This window comes from Myxocyprinus asiaticus, chromosome 10 (assembly GCF_019703515.2).
Source record: "Myxocyprinus asiaticus isolate MX2 ecotype Aquarium Trade chromosome 10, UBuf_Myxa_2, whole genome shotgun sequence".
NCBI lineage: Eukaryota > Metazoa > Chordata > Actinopteri > Cypriniformes > Catostomidae > Myxocyprinus > Myxocyprinus asiaticus.
This window is the reverse complement of record NC_059353.1, coordinates 32,359,890-32,381,676: the sequence shown is the minus strand read 5'-3', so window position 1 is coordinate 32,381,676 and position 21,787 is coordinate 32,359,890. Positions and strand designations below refer to the sequence as shown.

General features: G+C 36.9%; 1 protein-coding gene and 1 long non-coding RNA gene across 3 annotated transcripts in view; one reads left to right on the top strand and one right to left on the bottom strand.

Moving 5' to 3' along the window:
• LOC127447456 (fibroblast growth factor 14-like) overlaps positions 1 to 21,787 on the top strand; it is a 189,049-nt gene that overhangs the window by 8,203 nt on the left and 159,059 nt on the right. Inside the window, exon 1 of one of the 2 annotated variants that reach the window (XM_051709343.1) lies at positions 16,097 to 16,217. The exons of the other annotated variant lie outside the window; for it this stretch is intronic. Coding sequence (XP_051565303.1) covers positions 16,148 to 16,217 — 70 coding nt within the window. The 5' untranslated portion in view covers positions 16,097 to 16,147. Of the gene's footprint in view, positions 1 to 16,096; positions 16,218 to 21,787 lie in introns of those variants that run through there. 2 annotated transcript variants of the gene reach the window in all.
• Positions 7,973 to 17,997, bottom strand: LOC127447457 (uncharacterized). The gene is made up of 3 exons (XR_007898387.1): positions 17,867 to 17,997; positions 8,426 to 8,534; positions 7,973 to 8,317 (listed from the first exon to the last, which is right to left on the bottom strand). It is a non-coding gene; the product is annotated as an uncharacterized LOC127447457 (long non-coding RNA).

The window sequence follows — 21,787 nt, the reverse complement described above, 5'->3', positions numbered from 1 at the left end:
GGCAGCCTCAGGTAATCAGATTGTTTTCATTTAATGTTTTCATTAATACTGTAAAGTAAACTGTTATGCATATTTTTTGATTTTTACCAAAAATAATTATTTATAAATTATTATATTTGTATTTGATCATAACATTTAACATGGAATCCAGAAAAATTATAACAGAAAAGGCATAATTTTTATCTATAAGACTTTATGCAGTTCTTTTTGTCAATAATTTTCTGTGTAATTTCATCAAAAATCTGAGTTAGTATTGATACCGAGGTACCAGGGCTGGTATCGTATCGAAGCCTAAATTTTGGGATCGGAAAACCCTACGTCTTATAGACGTATTGCAGATGAGCAAACAATGTAAAAAATGCATCTTCCAGATTTAAACACACACATCAATTACATGTCTGGGTGATGTACATGTGCTATCAGAGAGGTTACTGGCATAATGTCCTGTTGACCCTTGCCGTCATGGCTGTTTTTTAAAATCACTTTATAACTGTGTGGTGATGGGGGCGTGTCCGAGCGAGGTAGAGGAAGAACGGTAAGGATTGACACCTGTGGGAAATTATCTCTAACAGCTGTTCTGTGTTGCAGTGAGAGCTGGAGAGGGATAAAAGAGACAATCCAGACCTCCGGAGGAGAGAGAGAGTTGCACACAGCAGTGTGGATGTGTGCATTTATTTATGTGTGTTATGCTGAAAAGCCAACCTGTATTAAAAATAAGAAGATTTACGTTGACTGTTCACCTGGCCCTCGTGACTTGTCACACACTGTAGCTTTGTTGCGTCTTGTCTGGTTAGGACGATGTGTTTGTTTACAACTTATATGATTACCTTTTTAATTCACTTTGTTTCAACCTCTGTACTTATTGTTGTAACTGTGACTATAAGTGATTTGAATCTGATTGACTGTAAGAAGTTTGAACACCTCCAGCCTTGGGTTGCTGTATTTATTTTGGCTCAAATCTTGAGTCATATCTTACAAATACTTAGAAAATTGGCTAGATAGCACTATATACTTTTCTTTACACCTAAGCAAATTATAACCTAAATCAAATCTAGGCTTCTTTTTGTACTGTAATTGATCCTTTTTCCACTCTGACTGCCAAACTGACCCTGATCCAAATTACCTTCCTTTCCATCCAGTGATGCCCATTATAGATATGGAGGTAAAGATGCCCTTGAGCGGCTAGATGTTTTGTGCTGCCATCAGATTTGCCATCAATGCACTTAAATACAACCCAGTTACAAACCCATTTACAAAACTTTTCTTGGGCTGTTTCTGCCTAATCTGCAAAGCCTTCTACTTTGTATTTTCTCTACATTTGATACCAGATTCTGAAATCACATTCTCTTGAATGTTCCCAAAGCACATACTTGCATCCATGTCTTGTATTAAAAATTTTAATAGGGAATTTCTGGAATGAAGTACATTATCTCTAAACCTGGTTAATTAATGACCTCAACAGTCTTCAAGAACTCTATCATAAACATTTTCACACCTGTATATTTTTTGATGCTACATAAAAGTAATAGGATTGTATTTATTTGTTTGTGGCCTGTATTTTGTGTGAGTTTAATATTTTCACCTTTGTTCTTCCATTTCAACAGACTACCTCACTACCAGTTAAGCTGTGCTGAATGTGGTAACGACATAATCAGTAATCACTAGGACTCTTGATTAGGTCAAAGGGACAACAGTGATTAGTGACTAGAGAGCTTCAGTGGAACAGATGCTGTCAAACAGTCTGCCTTATATGTGTAAAGGGATGTTCCAACAGACAGTGATTTACAGCATCAAAGCGGCCAGAAGTTTTATTTTCAATTAGAATGGGTGATTATAGGCAACATGAGTGACAGTGATCGTTTGCGATGTGACAGTGTTTAGCAGAGTTCAACTTTATGCAAATTAATTCTTTGTAAAACTTGAAAAAATATTTTTGTTTTTAGTCATCAATTTGAGCCATCACATGAACACAGTAGCAACACAGTTTGAACTCTGCTGAGTCAATGTAATGAAACTGTGGCTTTGATTATTGTCCAACTAAAAAGTCCTTATAGTACATTTCAGAGCTAATTTGCCATTACCAAAGTAAAATTGGTAAAATGTAATTGTCAAAAGTTGTACTAGAGTGATTTATAGGTAACACTGTTTGAGCTTATTAACAATTCAGTCTAAAATAAATATACAGTAGAACAACTTTTGATGAGCCAACAATGTCTCAGTTTTCTCTGAAATAACTGACTGCATTTTGGTGTTAGAGAGTTGGGCCATGTTTGGAATGGATCATCACACTGTTTTATCAGTCCTTGAGCAACATTTTACACCTGAAGACTTCCTGATGTTTATTGATGGTCTTTTTACAATCTTTCTTCACTTTGGTGATCAGTAGCGACATCATAAGGGTGACGTGGGCAAAGCACTTAGTGGAGCAAGTCGGTTCAATCAGCAGCCATCTTGGTAACGCCCCAAGGCAGTTTTTTTCTAGTAATGCAAGTTAAGCTCCAATCTGCTTCAGTTGGAACAAACTGAAATTTCCAAAACTGCATGCAAGGCTTATACTTTAATAACATATGCCAAATCAGCAATAATGAATAAATAAATATTAACAAATTAAATTAAAACAATGGGATGTAGCCTTCAAGTGTTTCTTAAGTAAATATTGCTTCAAGCTTTTAAAGTAATTATTCAAGACAAGTAAATAGAAAGTAATGAAATAAAGAACAAAGATACAAATGAAATAAACGGTGCTTTTAAGTTTTTCAGTAACAGCAGCATTTAATTACACATTACACAAATTTAATAAATAATTGGAAAAAAAACGACTTAAATTAGTGGCAGTCTTTACAGCGTGATTATTAGATATAATGGGCTACATTAATACAGATTTGATGAGTTTGACTTTGAGAAGCAATTCACTGGAATTTATTGGGCTTAATAAATTTATCCAGCCAAGAGCAAGTGTTATTCTAGACAGAAGTGCATTCATGTGTGCAGCTGCATATACCAAGTGAGACACAAGTTTTCACTCGCAGACATACACATGTTAGCTTTTGAAAGCAGCCAGTGCAAAGGGCGTGGGCACTGCAGAAAGAATTATTACATCTTTTATTTTAGTATCATATTTTTGACATTCCTATGGACAATGTCATTGACACCAGTACATTTTCAGGACTTACAACCGCATTATCGGCAAACCCGTGCTGTGTGAATGGAACTGCACTGGACAGTAAGTTGTCTGTCACCACCGCATGACACAAATACTGAGCTGCTGTTGATTTCGATTAATTATGATCTGATGGGTTAACACGCACCTCGATTGCCCTTGTTTATTTAATTACAGGGCGCCAATAGAGCGCAACAGTGCCCGCCCACTTTTTCAGTTGACTGGGCTCCGGAAGTATTTTCCCCATTCATTTCATCCATAAACTATTAACAAAATCCTTCATAAAAGAGTTGTAGGCCATGAAGTATTCAAGACACCTCTGTAAGCTGTTGTATGAAACAGGACATTTCGAGACTCACACCTGTTAATAAATAAAGATGTCAATCCCAGACTGTAGCTGGGTTTCCATCCAACTAATTTTATTTGAATTTTGAAATTGCGCATAAGAAAACCTGAATGGAAATGTTTGATATGTGAATAAGGTCTCAAAATTTGCTTAAAAGTTTATGCGCTAGGATGAGGTGGTTTTTTTGAAGTTTCACATAATTCAAAATGCCCATTAAAGTGATGGAAACAGTTTATTAGCATAAACGATGACATGTTATGACCATTTTGTGGCAAATCAGGTTCTCAATGTGGAAAGGAGGAAGCGGGTGAACCATCCACGTCAGACATTTAATAAACACTTTTCATTGTATAACAAAACAAAAACATGCACTGCTTTTCAGCCAGCTACATATAAACGTAAAGACACACAGACAGGCTTTATGCATCTCTCTCTTTCGAACTGCAGCTCCGGCTCCACCTTATCCCTCTCCCAGCTGATTGCGATCATTCTCCCCCAGCCTTCCCTCATCGCTCGGCCACGCCCCTTCTGCTCGCCACACATTTGTAAAGTACAATGGCAATGTGCTCATTGGTTGGTATGGGTGTGTGATAGCTTGATGTGACTGGCCCAACGAAAGGCCCGACCATGGCACGAGCCAGTGTTGTTCTCTAAGTGAGCATTAATGCCTTAAACTTGATGTGAGCAAACATTGGCAACCATTGCAGTTCGATGAATAGAGGATGACGTGTGCTCTCTTGGGCTTTTAAAGACCAATTATGCTGCTGCATTCTGGATCAATTGCAGAGGTTTGACTGTACATGCAGAAAGTCCTGACAGAAAAGCAATGCAGTAGTCCAGTCTAGATATAACAAGAGCCTGGACAAGTAATTGTGTAGCATGCTCAGATAGGAAGGGTCTGATCTTCCTAATGTTATACTGAGCAAACCTGCATGATCGGGCTGTTCTTGCGATGTGGTCCGTGAAGTTCAACTGATCGTCATACACAACCCCTAGATTGTAAACTGACTGTTTGGGTGTTAATCTTCAATATGTTTGGCACAACAGATTCAATAAAGGGATAGTTCACCCAAAAATTTAAATTGTTTGCTCACCCCTGTGTTGTTATAAACCTAAATGACTTTATTTTTCTTAACACAAAGAGATAAATTGTGAAAAAAAAACAAAATTCTCAGTGATGTCATATAATGGCAGTTAATGGTGACCACCTCTTCAAGATCAAAAGAATGCAACAGTATAATTCAGAAGTCTAATAAATTATTCCATGAGACTCATTATTGTTATGAAAGCATACGATAAGGTTTGGTGTGAAACAAACCAAAACCTGATGTATTATTTTGTTCACTGACCGTTATTCTCCTGTGCACGTTCATAAGTCTGCAGCTCTTTGCATGAGAGCAACAGTAGTTATGCAGCACATGCAAGATGTGGCGTTCAAGCGAAAACTCATTTTGCTTCACTGCAACAGGACCACCAGCGATATTAACAACAGAAAACACAACATAGCTGCGCACAAACCAGAGAACAGAACTTACAAACATGTCTGAAGAGTTTGTAGTGGAAGAATTGATGCATTTTAATATCCAGCCCTGAATCAAACAGTGTAATGGGGCTGAAGGTAGCTACCGGTCACACCGTGTCCTACTCAGACGCCAAACGACATGCAATAAAAGCTATCTTTTCTATGTTAAAAAGACTTTTTTGTCCTAAGCAGCCGCGATGAGCAACGGGACACTCTGTTGATCGCTTGGTTTCTATATGTGGCGTCGCTCCCGGTAACCCTGTCCACTGTGAACTGGCACTGGTCCAAAATGCGATGCGTGGTGCGAACGCGAGGCGATTGTCTGTGTTCCGTGACTGCTTTTCGATCCTTTAATAAGGGATAACGTTCGAGTTTGGGCAGACTGTGGAGTTTCTGGTGCCCCCCTCGAGTAAGGTGGTGCCTCCCTAGGGAGTTGGTGCCCTACGCAGACATTTTAATATGTGTATAGGGAGTGGCGGTACTGGTAGCTCCCTTCAGCCCCATCACACTATTTGATTGAGGACTGGACATTGAAATGCATCTGTTCTTCCACTACAAACTCTTCAGACATGTTTGTAAGTTCTATTCTCTGGTTTGTGTACAGCTATGTTGTGTTTTCTTTTGTTAATATTGCTGGTGGTCCTGTTGAAGCGAAACAAAATGAATTTTCGCTTGAACGTCCAATCTCGCATGTGCTGCGTAACTACTGTTGCTCTCGTGCAATGAGCTCTAAAGCTCACGTGCAGACTCATGAATACGCACAGGAGAATAAAGGTCACTGAACATTTTCACTAAATAATACATTAGATTTAGGTTTGTTTCACACCAAACCTTATAGTATGCTTTCATAACAATCATGAGCCTCATGGAATAATTTATTAGACATCTGAATTATACTTTTGTGTCCTTTTGAAGCTTGAAGAGGCAATCACCATAAACTGCCATTGTATGACATCACTGAGCACAAATTTGTTTCAAATAGAAAGAAAGTCATATAGGGTTATAATAACACAGGGGTGAGTAAACAATGGCTGAATTGTCATTTTTGGGTGAACTAATCCTTTAATAGAGAACATTATTTGGAGTTTGCCATGAAAAAGATTATGTTTTATTAGAGATACCATGGGAATTTTGCAACAAGTAGGATTTATTCTACACGAACTATCATAAAAATCTGAAAGTGTTTTCATATATGTTTGTACTTATCAGAAATGAAAATTCTGGCTAACCTAATGTATTTGTATACTATAATTATTAAATATTTCATAATGTTTATGTCTTTGTGTTTACTCCTTAAGTTTCTGTGTGTAGTTGACAGTAGTTTTCAGTGCGGGTGTCCTTATGTGTTGGTGTGAAGAGTTGGATTTAAAAGAACGCTGGGATCATCTGCTCAAACAGCTGGTATTCAGTTGGACACAAGGCTAGTGCTGGAGCTGTCAGGAGTGACCTGCTTTAGCCATGTGGTCTTTGCATACTCCCGGTTTTACCTCAGTGGTAAGACGAGTTGCTTTTTGTGAATATTTGATTGAACATTGGAATTACATAATCCAGGTAAATCGGCTCTGTGACTCAAACTTCGTAAATCATACCCTGAACTACACAAATGTATCACGTGAATTAAATTAATGACAAATACAGGAATAAGTGTGTAGAGACAGGAAACATAATGGACAGCCAATGTTGTAATTGGTGAAGCTCAGCAGGGATTCTGCTCAGAGTGGCACAGTAAATCTTATTCATGCTGTCACCATTTCCCCACACTATTGGTTTGTCTGTTTCGAATATGTTTTTTTATTATTCATAGCCATGTCAGCATTGCCTCTTTAGCTAGTAAATGTTTCTATTGCACACTTTGCACTAATGGATGAGACAGATCCTACTGGGTTTTGTAATATCTGAAATTGCCATTGTGCCATTTGCTTCATGCATTTCTCATGTGCAAAAATCATTGTTGCTGCTGAAGTAATATATTTGAAATCCACAATATTGCAGTACATTCTAATTAAAAATGAGCTGAAAGCAGGGATATTGTATAGTGTCTCTCATGGAATGTTATTGATATAAAGAAAGATGGCGACGACAACAATTTGAACTCAAAGTAATGAAACTTTAGACATTGTTACTGTGCAACTAAAAGATCTTTATGGTCACTTTATGAGCTTATTTGCTGTAACCAAAGTAAAATAGGTTAATATGTAATTGTCAGCAGCTGCAGTGTACTAGGGTGAATTATGGTAACAATGTCCGATCTGATTAACATTTTGGTCTAAAGGAAATATAGAATAACAATGTCTCAATTTTCTTTATGAAATAACTGAACTTTTGCAGCATGCTGCAGGGATGAGTTGTTCTTAGTCTCTCAAAGTGCTTCTTACACTCAAGCAGTGACAAGGCTATGTTTCTGTGATGGCGATGATATTCATCTCATGTTTCTCTCTGCCCATATACAGTAAATAGAATAAACTTTACATGTAGGGCAATCAAATTAAAACAGATAGACGAAAGCCCCTCTGCAACACATTAGACGCAGTGGATATTTACATAAAGCTGCCATCAAGTTGCTCCTGTGGCTCCATGCTGCAGCGGCACATGGCACAGTGAAGCAGGCAGAGTTCGATTGCTCTTGGCCGACTGCCCTGGAAGGTGGCATTAGCCTTGATACCCTCAGAGGACACAGTAAGTGCTCTCTGTACTTGCATCCATCGCTGTTCAAGGGGTTAAACAACAGCAGGAGTCTGGATTTGTAAGTGTGCAAGCGTGTGAATCTACCATTGCTTGCAAATACTGTATCTAATATAAGTGCAACAATGTGCAAAATTGTTTACAATTGTAAAAGTGGATCATATTCTGTGTAGAAGGCCATTCAACTAAATATTGCTTTAATATGTTATAGGGTAAATATACAGTGCATTCAGAAAGTATTCAGACCCCTTTATTTATTTATTTTCACATTTTGTTATGTTGCAGCCTTATACTAAAATGCTTTAAATTCTTTTTTTTCACATCAATCTACACTCCATACCCCATAATGACAAAGCAAAAAACAGATTTTTTTTTTACAAGACCATAACCTTGTGAATGTGAGGCACAAGTGAATGGACACATTGCTGGATAGTGTGCACAATCTCACACCGATCACACACTTATTTGAATACGAAGAGGCTGCTGTATCTTAACGTCTACTAGTAGCTCAAATTGATAATGTGCTTTACACTGAATGGAGAGCAAAATATCAGGAGTCAGGAGCATGATTTTCGGAATCAACGAATCTGCCGCCGATCGTTCACATCTGGTGTAAAACAGAAGAAGATCACCAGTTAACATGAAAACCAGTTGAACCGTAACACCAGAAATACAACCGCTTGCTTACTACCGCATTGCAAAATAAGGTGGATACCATGATATGGGGTGCTTCTCAATCAGAAAGCTGCAGCCAAGTTTGGTTTTGTCCTTCCTAGACCAGTCCTTCTGTGGCTGTAGGCTAGGCTCCTCCTCAGCATTCAGCGCTAGAATGAGACGGTCTTGTAAGTGTGCATGTGCAAGGGATTGTGGATGACTGAAGGCCGTGAAGGATGTCAAGAAAATGTCTTGGGCCTATTTTACTCCAAAACCAAAAGAAACGAATAAGAAATTATATTTTGCATATAGAATATTAAGCCCCTTTTTAGGGCCAGTTACACATGACAAGCTCTTTACCGGAATGTGAAAACTCTTGGTACTGCCTTACATTTTTGCTGATTTTAATTAAAAATATAATTGAACAGCATCTTTTTGGGGTTAAATATCACCAGGATATTTTCTTGACAGGTTTGTGAGAATATCCCACTGTTACGTAAGATTTTGGTTATATAAAATAATCTCCTTGGAAATAGCACCTTTTATGTGTTCAGAAAAAGTTTTTTTTAATTTACTTATTTTTTATTCAGAATTTAGTACAAATCACCTCAAATGCAAAATTGAGTTTTAATAGTTTAATAGCTTTAATTTTTTTTTTTTTTTTAACTGCAGTGAAACACTATCAAAGTAATATCAGTAGGTCATGTGTGTGTTTTTTTTTTGGCCTTTTGTTAAAATGGAAGCTGCACGCTGTTGGAATCACATAATTCCTTTGCACCAGCCAGATGTTTTTATCTTTTGTAAGTGTATCTTTTGTAAGTTATCAAGTTTCCTGATGTACTCATCAATGCGAATCCACTGCGAGAAGTTTGATGGTGACTTCTAACCGTACGCCCCTCTTCTCGTGATATAGACAGCATTGATTTTGGGGTGTCGCTAATTGCCTAAGCTGAATGCTATTTAAAGCTGATGTGTGTAATTTTTCTGATGTTATTATAATTTCTTCTATCCCAGGCTAATAGAACTGTTCAGCCGTGATGTCAATTTGTAGGCGAACCCGGAATCTAATTCGCCATGGATTCCCTCTGGATTTTCCTATGGGTTTTCAAAAGGGGGGTTTTGAACTCATGTGTTAAATACAATCTGTGGTAAATAGTACTTGATGATACATGGATGTTTTGTTCTACAACATAAATTAAACACTTTACACAGTTTGCAATTCAATACAGCTTCAAAATTCACATTTGAGATATGACTGTGTGTAATTTATGTTATAGAACAAAACGTCCACGTATCGTCAAGTAATGTTTACCACAGACCTTATTTTAGTTATAAATCCAAAACTGCCATTTTAAAAACCCATAGGAAAATCCTGAGGGAACCCATAGCGAATTCTCTTCCGCGTTTTTGGACGACAACCTGAACAGCTCTGTATACAGAGACAGCTATGAGTAAACCATTCGTAGGCTGATTTAGCCAGAAAGTGTATGTACTATGGCTCTGTGACATTATCAGAACTTTCAACTTAGTCTCATGAAAACTTGTAATAATTCGTATGAGATAGGAAAATCGTAAGATATCATACGAAATGGCTTGTACAAAAAGGTACGACTTTTATTCTCATAGAGACCAACAAATCAACAAACAGAATTTCAAATCTATACATTACAGGCATCAAATTTTAACAAGCCTCCTATCCAAAATTATTTTAAGAAAGCAAACATCAGTGAACAAATTTGTTTACTCATTTCATTTTCATTTATGCAATACAAATGACTTATGCATGTCAATAACCTGTAATTCACTTCCCTTGTCTCATTCCAAAGCCCAATATTTATCTTTCTTCTGTGGTACACAAAAGTTATTTTCCTATTAAAATCATGGTTATGTTTAATGTTTGGGTAAGGTCTTAGGCTTCATGGCTAGGTTTAGGCTTGGGTTAGGGATTACATTTATGAAAAATCGTAATAACATAGTTTATTAGTTCGTTTATTTTTCTCTATGGGAGTAAAAGTCATATGTTTTTGTATGAGCAACTCATACAATTTCTTATGGTTTCATCATCTTATACTACAGTATTATTACGACATGTCATGGGTTGGTTTGTATGAGTTTCCCGATTGCCAGACACAGCAATATTGATGCAACTAATGGCGTGAGTTTGGGTCAGGACTGTTTGTTTGACCCATAGCAGACAGAGACATATTTGGGAAAGCTGTTTAAAAACAATGTTTATCGTTGCAATTTTGTTTGCTTCTGCTGCAGAAATCACACACCTCAGCTTTAAAGTATTTTAGCTCTAGCCTAGCCTGTAGCTTGTGCTGGTTTAGCTTATGATAGCTAGCGTGCTTAGCATGTGGGTAACTGTAGCACTGTTTGGATTGCAAACAGTCTGAAAAACCTGTAAAATCGGAACTGTTGTCTCTCAGATTGACTGTGTGTGTGTGACAGAGCAGAAGATTCTCTTTCTCTCTCCCTCTCTTTTTTCCAGCAGGGCTTTGTGCTAGAGGAGCTGTGTAATTTTTGCTGCAGTGCAGCTGACAGTATTGTAACACACCACACTCTTGCAGAGTATGTCTGCTTTTTTGCAGTGCTGGTTCTAAGCAAGGTTATTTTCATAAACTAAAACTGAAACGAAAATGAAAATGATTGATTAAAAAACATTTTTGTAACTATATTTCAAAATAAATGAAAAACTAAAACTACACAAAACTAACAGCAGTTATTAAAAAACTAACTGAAATAAAAGAAAAATTAGTTTTTGTAATCAACGAGCTCTCATCACATGGTGGAAAAATCTGATGTGTGTGTGTGTTTGAGATGTGTTCATCTTCAGAGCCGCAGAACCATACACTATTGGGCTGTTTAGGTGAACACCTGCAGGTGCCGTTGTGGCATGTAATGCACATGAGGTTAGCTGATACTGAAAGACTGATATTTGAAGACGTCTCGAACAGGAGAGCAGTTTTTAATAGTATAAGTATAAAAACATTTTTCATGATCTTCTATCCACCTTTTTCACAGGCAGTGAAATTACCCATTACCCTACAGACTTCCGCTTCGCAGCTTATTCCCATTACCAAGCACTGAAATATCACTAACAACAGTCAAAAATGAGTGAACAGTCTGTATTTACTTAACGTAAATCCCTTTCTCACTAAAGGCCGCGTGTGGACTTTTGGTTTCGACGGCAATCCCTGAATAGATAAGTACACAATCACACACATTTACATGGTAAAGTTACTGGGCTCTAGTGATCTCTGCACATGCCCTGTATGTGTGTGTGTGAAAGAGAGAGAGAGAGACATACAGCATGCAGAGAGAGATAATTCACGTATATGATGCGCTAGATTTAATTACGTTTTTTGTTGAGCAGTTCAATATGAAACCAGCCAAATCGCAGACATTTAGGGAATCTAGAAATCCTGACTGTTTTAAGGTTCGAAAAAAGAGGAAACATCCGTGAAATGAGGACTTATGGTCATAATAGGTTCTATTTAAAAATCTTCAGATTTGAGGCACGATACTTTGCATTATTTCTGCATTAACAAGTGCCGCCTTCTCACGTGCTCTGCCGAGAACAACTTGGTCTTTCCCTCATTCACATACACTCACAGTGTGACATGAGATATTAACCTCGTAAAGATGATTAATAAAAAACAAAGGCTTGGTTTAAATGTTTTTCATCTTTGTTATCTTCCAAAATGATGGACAGTATTTGGAATTATCTGTCAATGTTTTTTTTTTTAAAAAGGCAAGTGATGGAGAATTAGTTTAATGCAACCTCTGATTATTATTTATTGTATGTGGGTTAATAATTTAAGCAGTTAAGACATATTGTAGGTCTGATGGTAGTTTTCATTTCTAAGTTCACAAATTCTCAGGCTTAAGGAGTGTGTTAAATGTGAGGATATGTATTCATCAACCTGTTACATGTCCAACATAATCATACAAGCTCATTGAACCAAGTTTAGACTTGTTTTGCTGATAATTCAAAAAAGAACCCACATAATTTATTCACTGTAAACCATAGATATTTCTTTATGATAACTTTCATTAACATTAACAGAAATAATACATTCTATAAAAGCTTAAAAGATTATTAAAACTGCAGCGCTGTCTATTTCCACCATTGAAATCTGCAGCTGGAAAGAACCTGGAAGCGCAGTTTCCTGCGGTGTGAAGTCAGTAATTTAATCTCTAAATATTTTCAGGTCCTAATGTGGCGAAGGCTGACATACTGGGTTAACAGGTGCAATAATATGGCAAAGGTGCTAGTGTGTTAGCATTAGCATTAGCCCATGTAAACATTACAAATTACACATAATCTAATGCAAATATCTTTCAATCGTCATCGAGTTGTTATAACAGCTTCTTTTACTGATTTCATGTGGATTCCATTCATAGAATGAAGTAGTAAGCATAATATTTCTAGAATTTGCAGCCTGAGTCCAGTGCCAGATCCAGAACTGTTCAATAAACCTATACAAATACCAGCGATCGCTTGGAAAATATTGACAAACCATACATTTTCATAGTCATCTATATATTAATGACATCTTTCATCAGACTAAACATTATTTTTTCCGCTTTACACAGAGTTTATACATATAGATCCGAATGATGAAGTCTGTTGTATGTGGTCTCTGATGTGATACACTTTTTTCTTCATGTCCATACTTGGATCATTTCTGCGCTGCAGTGGCTTCTGACTTCGTGGTTGAATGGATAACATACTATGTTTAACAGACAACCACGGGTTTCAAGATTATATGAGACACGTATCATATCGTATGCAGTAAATGTAAACATATACAAAGTGACGGAACGCCCACTTTTGGTACAGATTTAACTAAATTCCATGTTTAACATGAATTTGAGTTCATTTGAAATTTTCATACATTTAACTTTTATACTTTTGATTTGCTTTTGTTTGGTTCTTTGTGACTGTTGAATCTCAAACCATTATGTTATTGTTATTATGCACAAGTATGCTGAGTCTAAGTAAACTGTGCAAATATTCAACTGTTTCATTTTGTGTTAAGTGTATTGTGTAAATTTGCCAGCTTAAATTCAAATGTCTTGCTTTGGTCTACACTCTGGAAGTGTTCTGTTAACTCTCAAAACTATAATTACTAAAACTAAAACTGAACTAAAATATATAAAAACTAAATAGAAATGTGTTTACAAAATAAAAACTAAAACTAATAAAATCATTAATGAAAATAACTAAAACTAAATTGAAATTTATAGCAAACTTGAAAACGACATAAAATAAAAACTGATTTAAAAATGCAAAACTATAATAACCTTGGTTCTTAGCTATGGAACAACTCCAGATTGTTTTGTTTAAGCAAAATTGCATTATTCTTTATGTTTTGTATTCATCCATCATCGCTGGCATCCCCTGTGCTTTGTAACCTTCCGTTTTCACTTAGATACCTTTGTCAACATTTTATGCTGACCTTTAGGAAGTTATTATTCCCCACCATTATTGGTTGCTCAACTTATTAATGCGCAAGTATGTTTGCAGTCTTGAGTGAACCCATAATATAGTATGTTCCCTTGGCATTTTTTTCCTCATGTTAATTGTGGAAACTATTACGCATGGCGTCATAGCGCAGCTAATTGTAGGCTCATGGATAATTACTATTATTTAGAGTACCATTAGTGTTTACTCATCTACCCTAGGGCTAATTGAATATATTTGTTAATAAGTATGCTTTTAAGTAGAGAAGAGACAATAGAGAGAATGAGGAAGAGACTGCTTGAAAGACGAGACTTTGTGACAGATCTATGGAACAAAAAAATTGGGAAATTGAACTTAAATGTTCTTCCAGGTCAAAAGGCAAATACTGTACATGCTTTTGTCAGACCATAGAAATAGAATAAGTAGAAGAAGCGTCTCTAATTGATTAAGTATGATGGGTCTAAGTACTAAAAACTTCTGAACTCTTCAGTGTTTATATTTTCATTTCAGTAAAGTGCAACAGTCTGGTTAAATTGGTAACGATACATTTTTAAAGACCTTCAGTGAGCTCAGAGGTATATGCTCCTGTTGAAGCTATCAGTTTGTGTCATTACAACTTTTTTTTTATTTTTTATTATTATATTTAATAGCAGAATTCCTGGTAAAGAACTACATTACCTATGATCCTGAGGGGGATGATCTACCAATCAGAGAATCACGGCTAAAGAGCTAACCAGCAACTGCCCACTTCCAAGTTCTGCGAAGGACACAATAGAGATTGCACACTCTCGAACTACTTATACAGTATATTTGTATATATATGAATATTTTTTAAATATACTTTAAATATATTGATTTTTTACGACTCACAATCAACAACATTAGACATAAATCTACTAGGTCATTCGCAATGCTTCTTGTTATTGTAGTTCAATCCCTCACTAAAGACGATAAGTGCACAATCTTATACCTTTGTCTTTTTTTCCAATCAAATACTTTTTTGCTTCAAAACAAAGTTTGTAATGTTGTAATGTCTTCTCAGAGCTGGTTGGTTTGGTTCACGACATAAAAGTCTACATGAACTTGTACGTTATAAAATCTCTATGGAAAAAATGAATGGGACAAATAATTCCAGAACCAAGATGGCTGATAAAGGAGTCGGGTACCGTTACGCTCTGTGGCAACTGATGTTTTGTGATGTCATTACTCATGTGTAAATTATTGTCCATACAGCTGCTGAAGCAGCACATACAGTACAAATTACTGTCATGTGATATCTGATACTTTTCCCAGAACTTGACATTTTTGATTACAGTATAAAGATATTTTAAAATAATTTTTACCAAATGAAAAATGTAATCATTTACTCACCCTCAGGTTGTTCCAAACCACTATGACTTTCTTTCTTTCATGCAACACAAAAGAGATTGTTAGGCAGAGTCTTAGAGAGAGATACCCTCAATCCCCATTTATTTGCATTGATAGGAGAGAAAAAAAGCTTTCTTCAAAATGTTTCCTATTGTGTTCCATGTAAGAAAGAAAATCATACAGGTTTTGAATGACAAGAAGGTAAATGGCATTTCATTTTTGGGTGAACTGTCCCTTTAATACATTTAAATAGATTTAAACTACATTGCTTTCTTGTGTACAAATGTCTTTCATAAGATAAAAAAAAAAAAAAAAAAACGAGATTTGAATGCTGCTTAATGGAGGAGCTGTCAAGCGTCCCCTTGAGGAAGACCACTTATAGCAGACAGTTATTAGCTAGCAACATTTGCTGCCCAGTGTGAAGGAAGCACAACAGTTTCATCATCAATATTTTTTTTAGATCTAGGGAAGATAGCAAATAATACTGTAGCTCTCCCATCAATAAGATATTTACTGGGCCTATGTAGACCTCCATCTGAACCAGAGTCATAGTTTTGTTGTAACTTCAACATTTAGGGACTGCTCAAAGTGACAATGGCATTTTCATTTAGAGCTCTGTTTTACAATACTGAAAAAGTATTTTTTTCATGGTGAGACTACTATATCTGTTAATAGGCAACATGATCTGTCCTGACCTGTAAGAACAATATCAGCCACAGCATAATATATAAGTGATAGAGATGTACTGCAGGGTAACACTTGACATTTCTCAGAGGTTATCATTATTCAACAGCTTATCAGCGCTTCTAGTGGGTCACCAGTGCCACAGAGTAGCTGCATTTCTCTGAAGAGGCCATAAGAGCGTTGTTAGCATTCACAAGCTCACTGCTGGCTGTTTAGCCCTGAAGTTAAAGGTTGGTTGATGTTGGTTGTTGATGCTGGAAAATGGACAGCTCAGGGTTGGTAAAGACTTTTGAGAGACGCATACGCACTGCAATCAAACATGATATAAAGGGTAAGTGAAACCTGGTGTGACTACTGTTTGGTGTTGGCTACTGACAGTTCCTTTTTGTCTTTTAATGCCTCCAGTGTTACAAGACATAATTCTCCCTGAAGATATCTAGAGTGGAGTTTTGAGCAATCATAATTCGACTGGTTACAATTCCAGGCCCACATATCCTCAATTCAATTTTTTCTTGCCATATGTCTCCACTGAGTTCCATGGATTTGTACGTTCAAATATCTACAACCAAGTTTTTACTAGAAAAAACTTTACAACTGCATTTTCAATTCAAGATTCCTAGAACTCAGTATTAGTATTAGTTTTGTAGTCAAAATAAATTTAATATACTTTTTTGAATTCTTATACTTGTTGAAATGACATTATAACTAGTAAAAATGTAATTATAATTTGTAAAATGTGGAGCATTAAAAGACAAAATGGTTTAGTTCCATGACTGATAAACACTGGTTGGCACAGTTTATTCAGACTGATAACAATGTGAATTCACTGACAGGAGGTCAAAAGTTCAGCTGCTGGAATCAGAAATGCTGTGTTTACTCAAATTTGAACCACTGCCCCCAGTGGCCGAAGCTGGAAGTGTTACTGAGGTGAAATGTCCACAGGGTGGTGAAAAACAAGTTGTATTTTTTAGTTGTAAATGACGTAAGACAGTCAACAGAAATGCATAATTTATTAACCCTACTCCCTAACCCAAACCCCAACCCTAAACCTAACTGCCATTGGAGTAAAAATGTAATTTCAGAGCATAAATGCAACCTTCAAATCATGCTTACCAATGTTCATGTGAACACTATTATTTCCTGGTTTCTGTGGGACCAGAAACCATGTCTCAGAGATTGAATCCACAGGGTGCTATCAGTAGAGCCACAGAGAAAGGTAAACACATTTGAATTGATGCAAAAAAGTGTGATGGGGGATGCCGCTTGTCAGTAATTTGGCAGTATGGGGTCGATTTCAGGGTACATAAACATTTGGAAGCAGCATGTCTATTCCTTGTGTGATCATATTGGTTTGTTACCACTCAATAAATGCTTCTTGTAAGGAAAAAAAAAAAAAGAGCATATCATAAATTTACCTTGTGTATTAAAAAGTCAAAACACTGTAAAAGTGTAAAGCATTCCTGTAACCATAATGTGAAGATTTCACAGGAAGTTCTAAAGGCGGCTTAGAGAGCACTGTTCTAGAGAGCTGCTGTGCATAAAGTCAGAGAAGCAGTATGTATATCAGTGTAATATCACTGACGACAGCAGATATGCTGATCTAGCACCGATTACATTTTCAGAACCCCCAAACAAAATCTGCCGTCCCCTCTCCCTCCGTCACACTCTCTATTCTGCTAGGGCCAGGGGCTGCATGCAAAGACATGAGTGATTTTCCTCTTCCTCTCTCTGCTTGGTTGTAAATAAACTGTGAATCAAAGTGTAAATCATGTGCACTCACATAAAATATAGGGGCTCAGTATCTTGTGCCAGACAGACAAAACTAATCGCTGCATTGCAGACGATAAAAATGGAAGGTCAAGTTTTTATCTTATCATGATGATTCTTTTACTGAAAAATCTTTTTTTATTGGCATAGCAGGGGAAATGGTATGATTGGTATGCATTCAATGCGTCTGGCATTCCCGCACCTCCTCCTTACCTGTCTAGAGGGTGAGATGAGTGAGTCTCGTTAGAGGTGCTGAGGAGAGAAGGGCAGGTCCAGGTGCTGCAAAGGCCAGTTCGCTGCTCCTGCAGAGTTCTGTTTAGGTTCACACTGTCTCTCTGCAGTCTGTCTCCCACACTCACGTGTGTCACATAAATAACCCTCTTCATCCACATGTCATGCAAACACATACTGTACATAACCTAATTTTGGATTGACATTGGAATGTGATAATCAGGTGGCACTCAAACACGCCTTCTTTGCTGCGGACTTTGTTAAGGCATTCCAGGGGTCTGTGTGTAACTGTATTGAGGTAATGTATTGTAAATTCAAATGCCAGAGGCTAAGCACAGGTGTGAGATGCTTAAAAGAACAATTCACCCAAAAAGGAAAATTCCATCATTATACTGTATAATCACCCTCGTGTTTTTCCAAATCTGTATGATTTTCTTTCTTTCTTGAAACAGGTGTTTGGCAGAAACCAAGTGTGAGATTTCATAGCAGCAGTGGAGGGAAAGATTTTAAGTGAATAACGATTTATATTTTGGTTTGTTCCTCACACAAAGCTATCCAACCTGTTCTCATTGTAAAAACAAAATTTTTGCAAAATCTTTTTTACGTGCCTGGTTCTACGTATCGCTGAAGTTTTCTGGTAAAATAAACACAAGTGGCACTACAACAGCAATGGATTTTATTCACTTTCACACAAATCACGTGTAAACCAGCAGATTAACATTTCCTAAACACTTATTTTTTGCTCTGTTCCCCACACAATACTATCTTATTACATCCAAACACTTTTACTATAAGGTATATTTTAATACTTGCATTACATAAGCAAATACATATACAAGCTAACTCAAGCATGGGAGGGTTGTGCATGGTGTGGTGCGAAAGTGTGAGCGTAAGGTGATCTTCTGTTTTCCGCGACTGCCATTGGGTCCATGATTAACATAAAAGGTGTGAGTAAAGGCAGCCGGTGGAGTTTCTGGTGCCCCCCTAGGGTAAAACTGTGCCCCCCCTAGGGAGTTGGAACCCTACGCAGACTGCGTAATATGCGTATAGGGAGCAGCGGTACTGACTTTATGCAAATAATGAGCAACATTCAGGAGCGACTACCAATGAGAGAGAAGGCAGTGGAGGTCACGTCATCTGTCTGCTGTGATATACTGGTGTCGAGTGCAGGCAAGATAGAGGAGAAGTTCAAATGAAGTGAGGGATTTCACTGTTCATTATTATTTGTCTGTAACCACATGCATGGATATAATAAAACAATGATGGTTGGAAAACTGTCAGAAACTGTCGTCATTCTGAGTGAGTTTGATTCATATATTGATAGATCGTTCATCTTGTTAATAAATTAATGCAATGAGCACTGCTGCAGTTCATATAAAACACTCTCTCCTTCAGAATGTTCTTTTTAAGAGGCAAGAGAACTGATTCCTTGCCAAATTAGAATGATTTCTTAGTTTAACCGACAGTACATCTCATCTGTGATCAGATTTTCTAAAGCTTTGGCCTGTTATGCAGTCCACCAATAACGTTGGTTATTACAACGGGACTACGCGTTGGCCATGCTTTGGCCAAGCGCTCGCGTCTGCGTTTGCATACTTGCGTGAAGTATGTTTCGGCCTTTGGACTTTGAACCTGGAAGAGCGAAGTTCGAGACCAGCAAAGCGTGTGAGTTGACACGTGAGCCGAAAGTGTCATAGAAGCACCATGAAGTGACGTGGCTGCTCTAGCTATTACGTTTTTCATCTCACATGTGCTTTTATGACACTATTGGTTACGTTTAGGTGTCGGTTTAGATTAGAAATGTCTATTTTGTTCACCTCCCATTTGCTTTTATCACACTATCAGTTAGGTTTAGATGTAGCATTTAGGGTAGGGACATCGATTTTATTCATTTCAGAATAGGAAAAAAACATGATCTTATATTGGCTTTTTGTGAAATTATTGGTTAGGCTTCTGTTAAAGGTCTAGGTTAGGGAGGATAGGATTTTATTCATTTAAAACTCAATAGAGCATTAACATTAACAACCTCATCTTTTTGGGAGAAAAAGATTAAACATTAAACTCACTTTTAGCGCCCCTCAGTTGACATTTCACCTCGAAGCTGCAGCGATACATGTAATGAACCACATAAGATCATTCTGCAAAAATTTTGCCACAGTCACGTCATTTTCATGATATCAGGCTGAAGCTATTGTATAGCTTCAAAAGACTTAGAACATAGTGCATGAGTTGGATGGACTACCTTTATGATAATTTGATGGTGTTTTTTTGTTGTTGTCATTTTTGGAGCCGGACAGCATTTGGACCCCACTTGCTTTCATTGTTTGGACAAGTGTGAACGTTCTGCTTAACATCTCCTTTTTTGTTCCAGAAAAAAAGTATGTAGGTTTGGGACAACATGAGGATGAGTAAACGTTGGACAAGTTCAACATTTTTCTGGATCAACATCCTTGTTGGTCCTGGACCAATATTTTTAATGACTAATCAGATTTTAGGGTTAGGTTTAGGGTTTGGCTTTGGGCTGGGGTAATGGGTTGATTGATTGATAGCAAAGTTGCTCAAACCCCAGCCCTAAGCCTAACCATAATCCTAAATTGTTATAACAATGTTATAAAAGATGAAAATGCCCTAGTTGGCTAAATCATGTTGTGCAAGAGCCCAAGAGGACAGTCCTTTAAGGGCTTTTGGATGCAGTCCATGCTAGAGGAGCAGAATCACTCGCTCATTAGTAGAAAGCCTGTCTTCACATAAAGAACCTTATAATAATGATACATTTCATTGGCACATTTGAACATTTCATCCACTCTTTGGAAGAGGAGAATGTGAGGTTGATTGCATTTGCTCATCAAATTAAACAAATTCTTACACAACATTAAATCCAGTTGAATTTTACGTAGTTTTACCTGTAATCATTGCGGTTTAGTAATTTGTGATATGCAGACTGCTCAAACTCTTCTCAAGTGTTGATGTGCCAAGGGATACTTTACAGTTAACCCTTTGATGTATTAATTATTAAAGAGGAAGTTCACCCAAAAATGATACATTTGTCATAATTTACTCACCCTCATGTCCTTCCAAACATATGACACTTTCATTTCTGGTAGAGGAGAAATTCTAAAAAATGTTGACGCTGCTCTTTTTTCCATAAAAGGAAAGGAAAAGGTCAGTCCTGTCAGTCCTTAACATTCTGCCTAACAAAGTTATATGGGTTTGAATCAACATTAGGGTGAATAATTAATGACATAATTTTCATTTTGGGTGACATTGGCCTTTAAATCACAAAAGGATTTCTTGACTTAAAAACAAGAATATAATCATTCACAATATTTTTTCCTAAAATATTTATTTTGATAGAGTTACACAGCTGCCCACTGTAACTGATGATAGAAGCTAATATACCAGAATGACTTGGTGCTTCACCACTTTCATCAGTCATTATATTATTGCTGTGTATTACAATACATTTGATGACTGTTGATGTTGTGTTTTCATAAATAAAACATACAGTGATACATAAAGAATAAAGTCATATAGAATTATGAGTAAGGTTCAAAATTAATCACACATAGTTGTTTGGATGTAACATCACACTCTGAAAAAATTGCTTTTATAGATCTTTTAAAGACACTAGAGGGTTCACCCTTTATGCCCAAGCATTTTTCTTATAACTGGAAATAGTTACGTGTTTAACTATTGGTAAGAGCGTGTTAATGTTCGTGCAATCACTCCCAAGGTTATGGCACATGTTGAAAGGGACGTCAGACTGACACATTACTGCGTAACTCCCGTTCAACAAACTCAAGATTGGTCGTTGTTACACCTCCATCTATCTCGGTCGTGATGTGTGAAAAGCCTCATAATAATGGCCATCTAAATATAGTTGGCTCTTTGAGAGGTGGCATA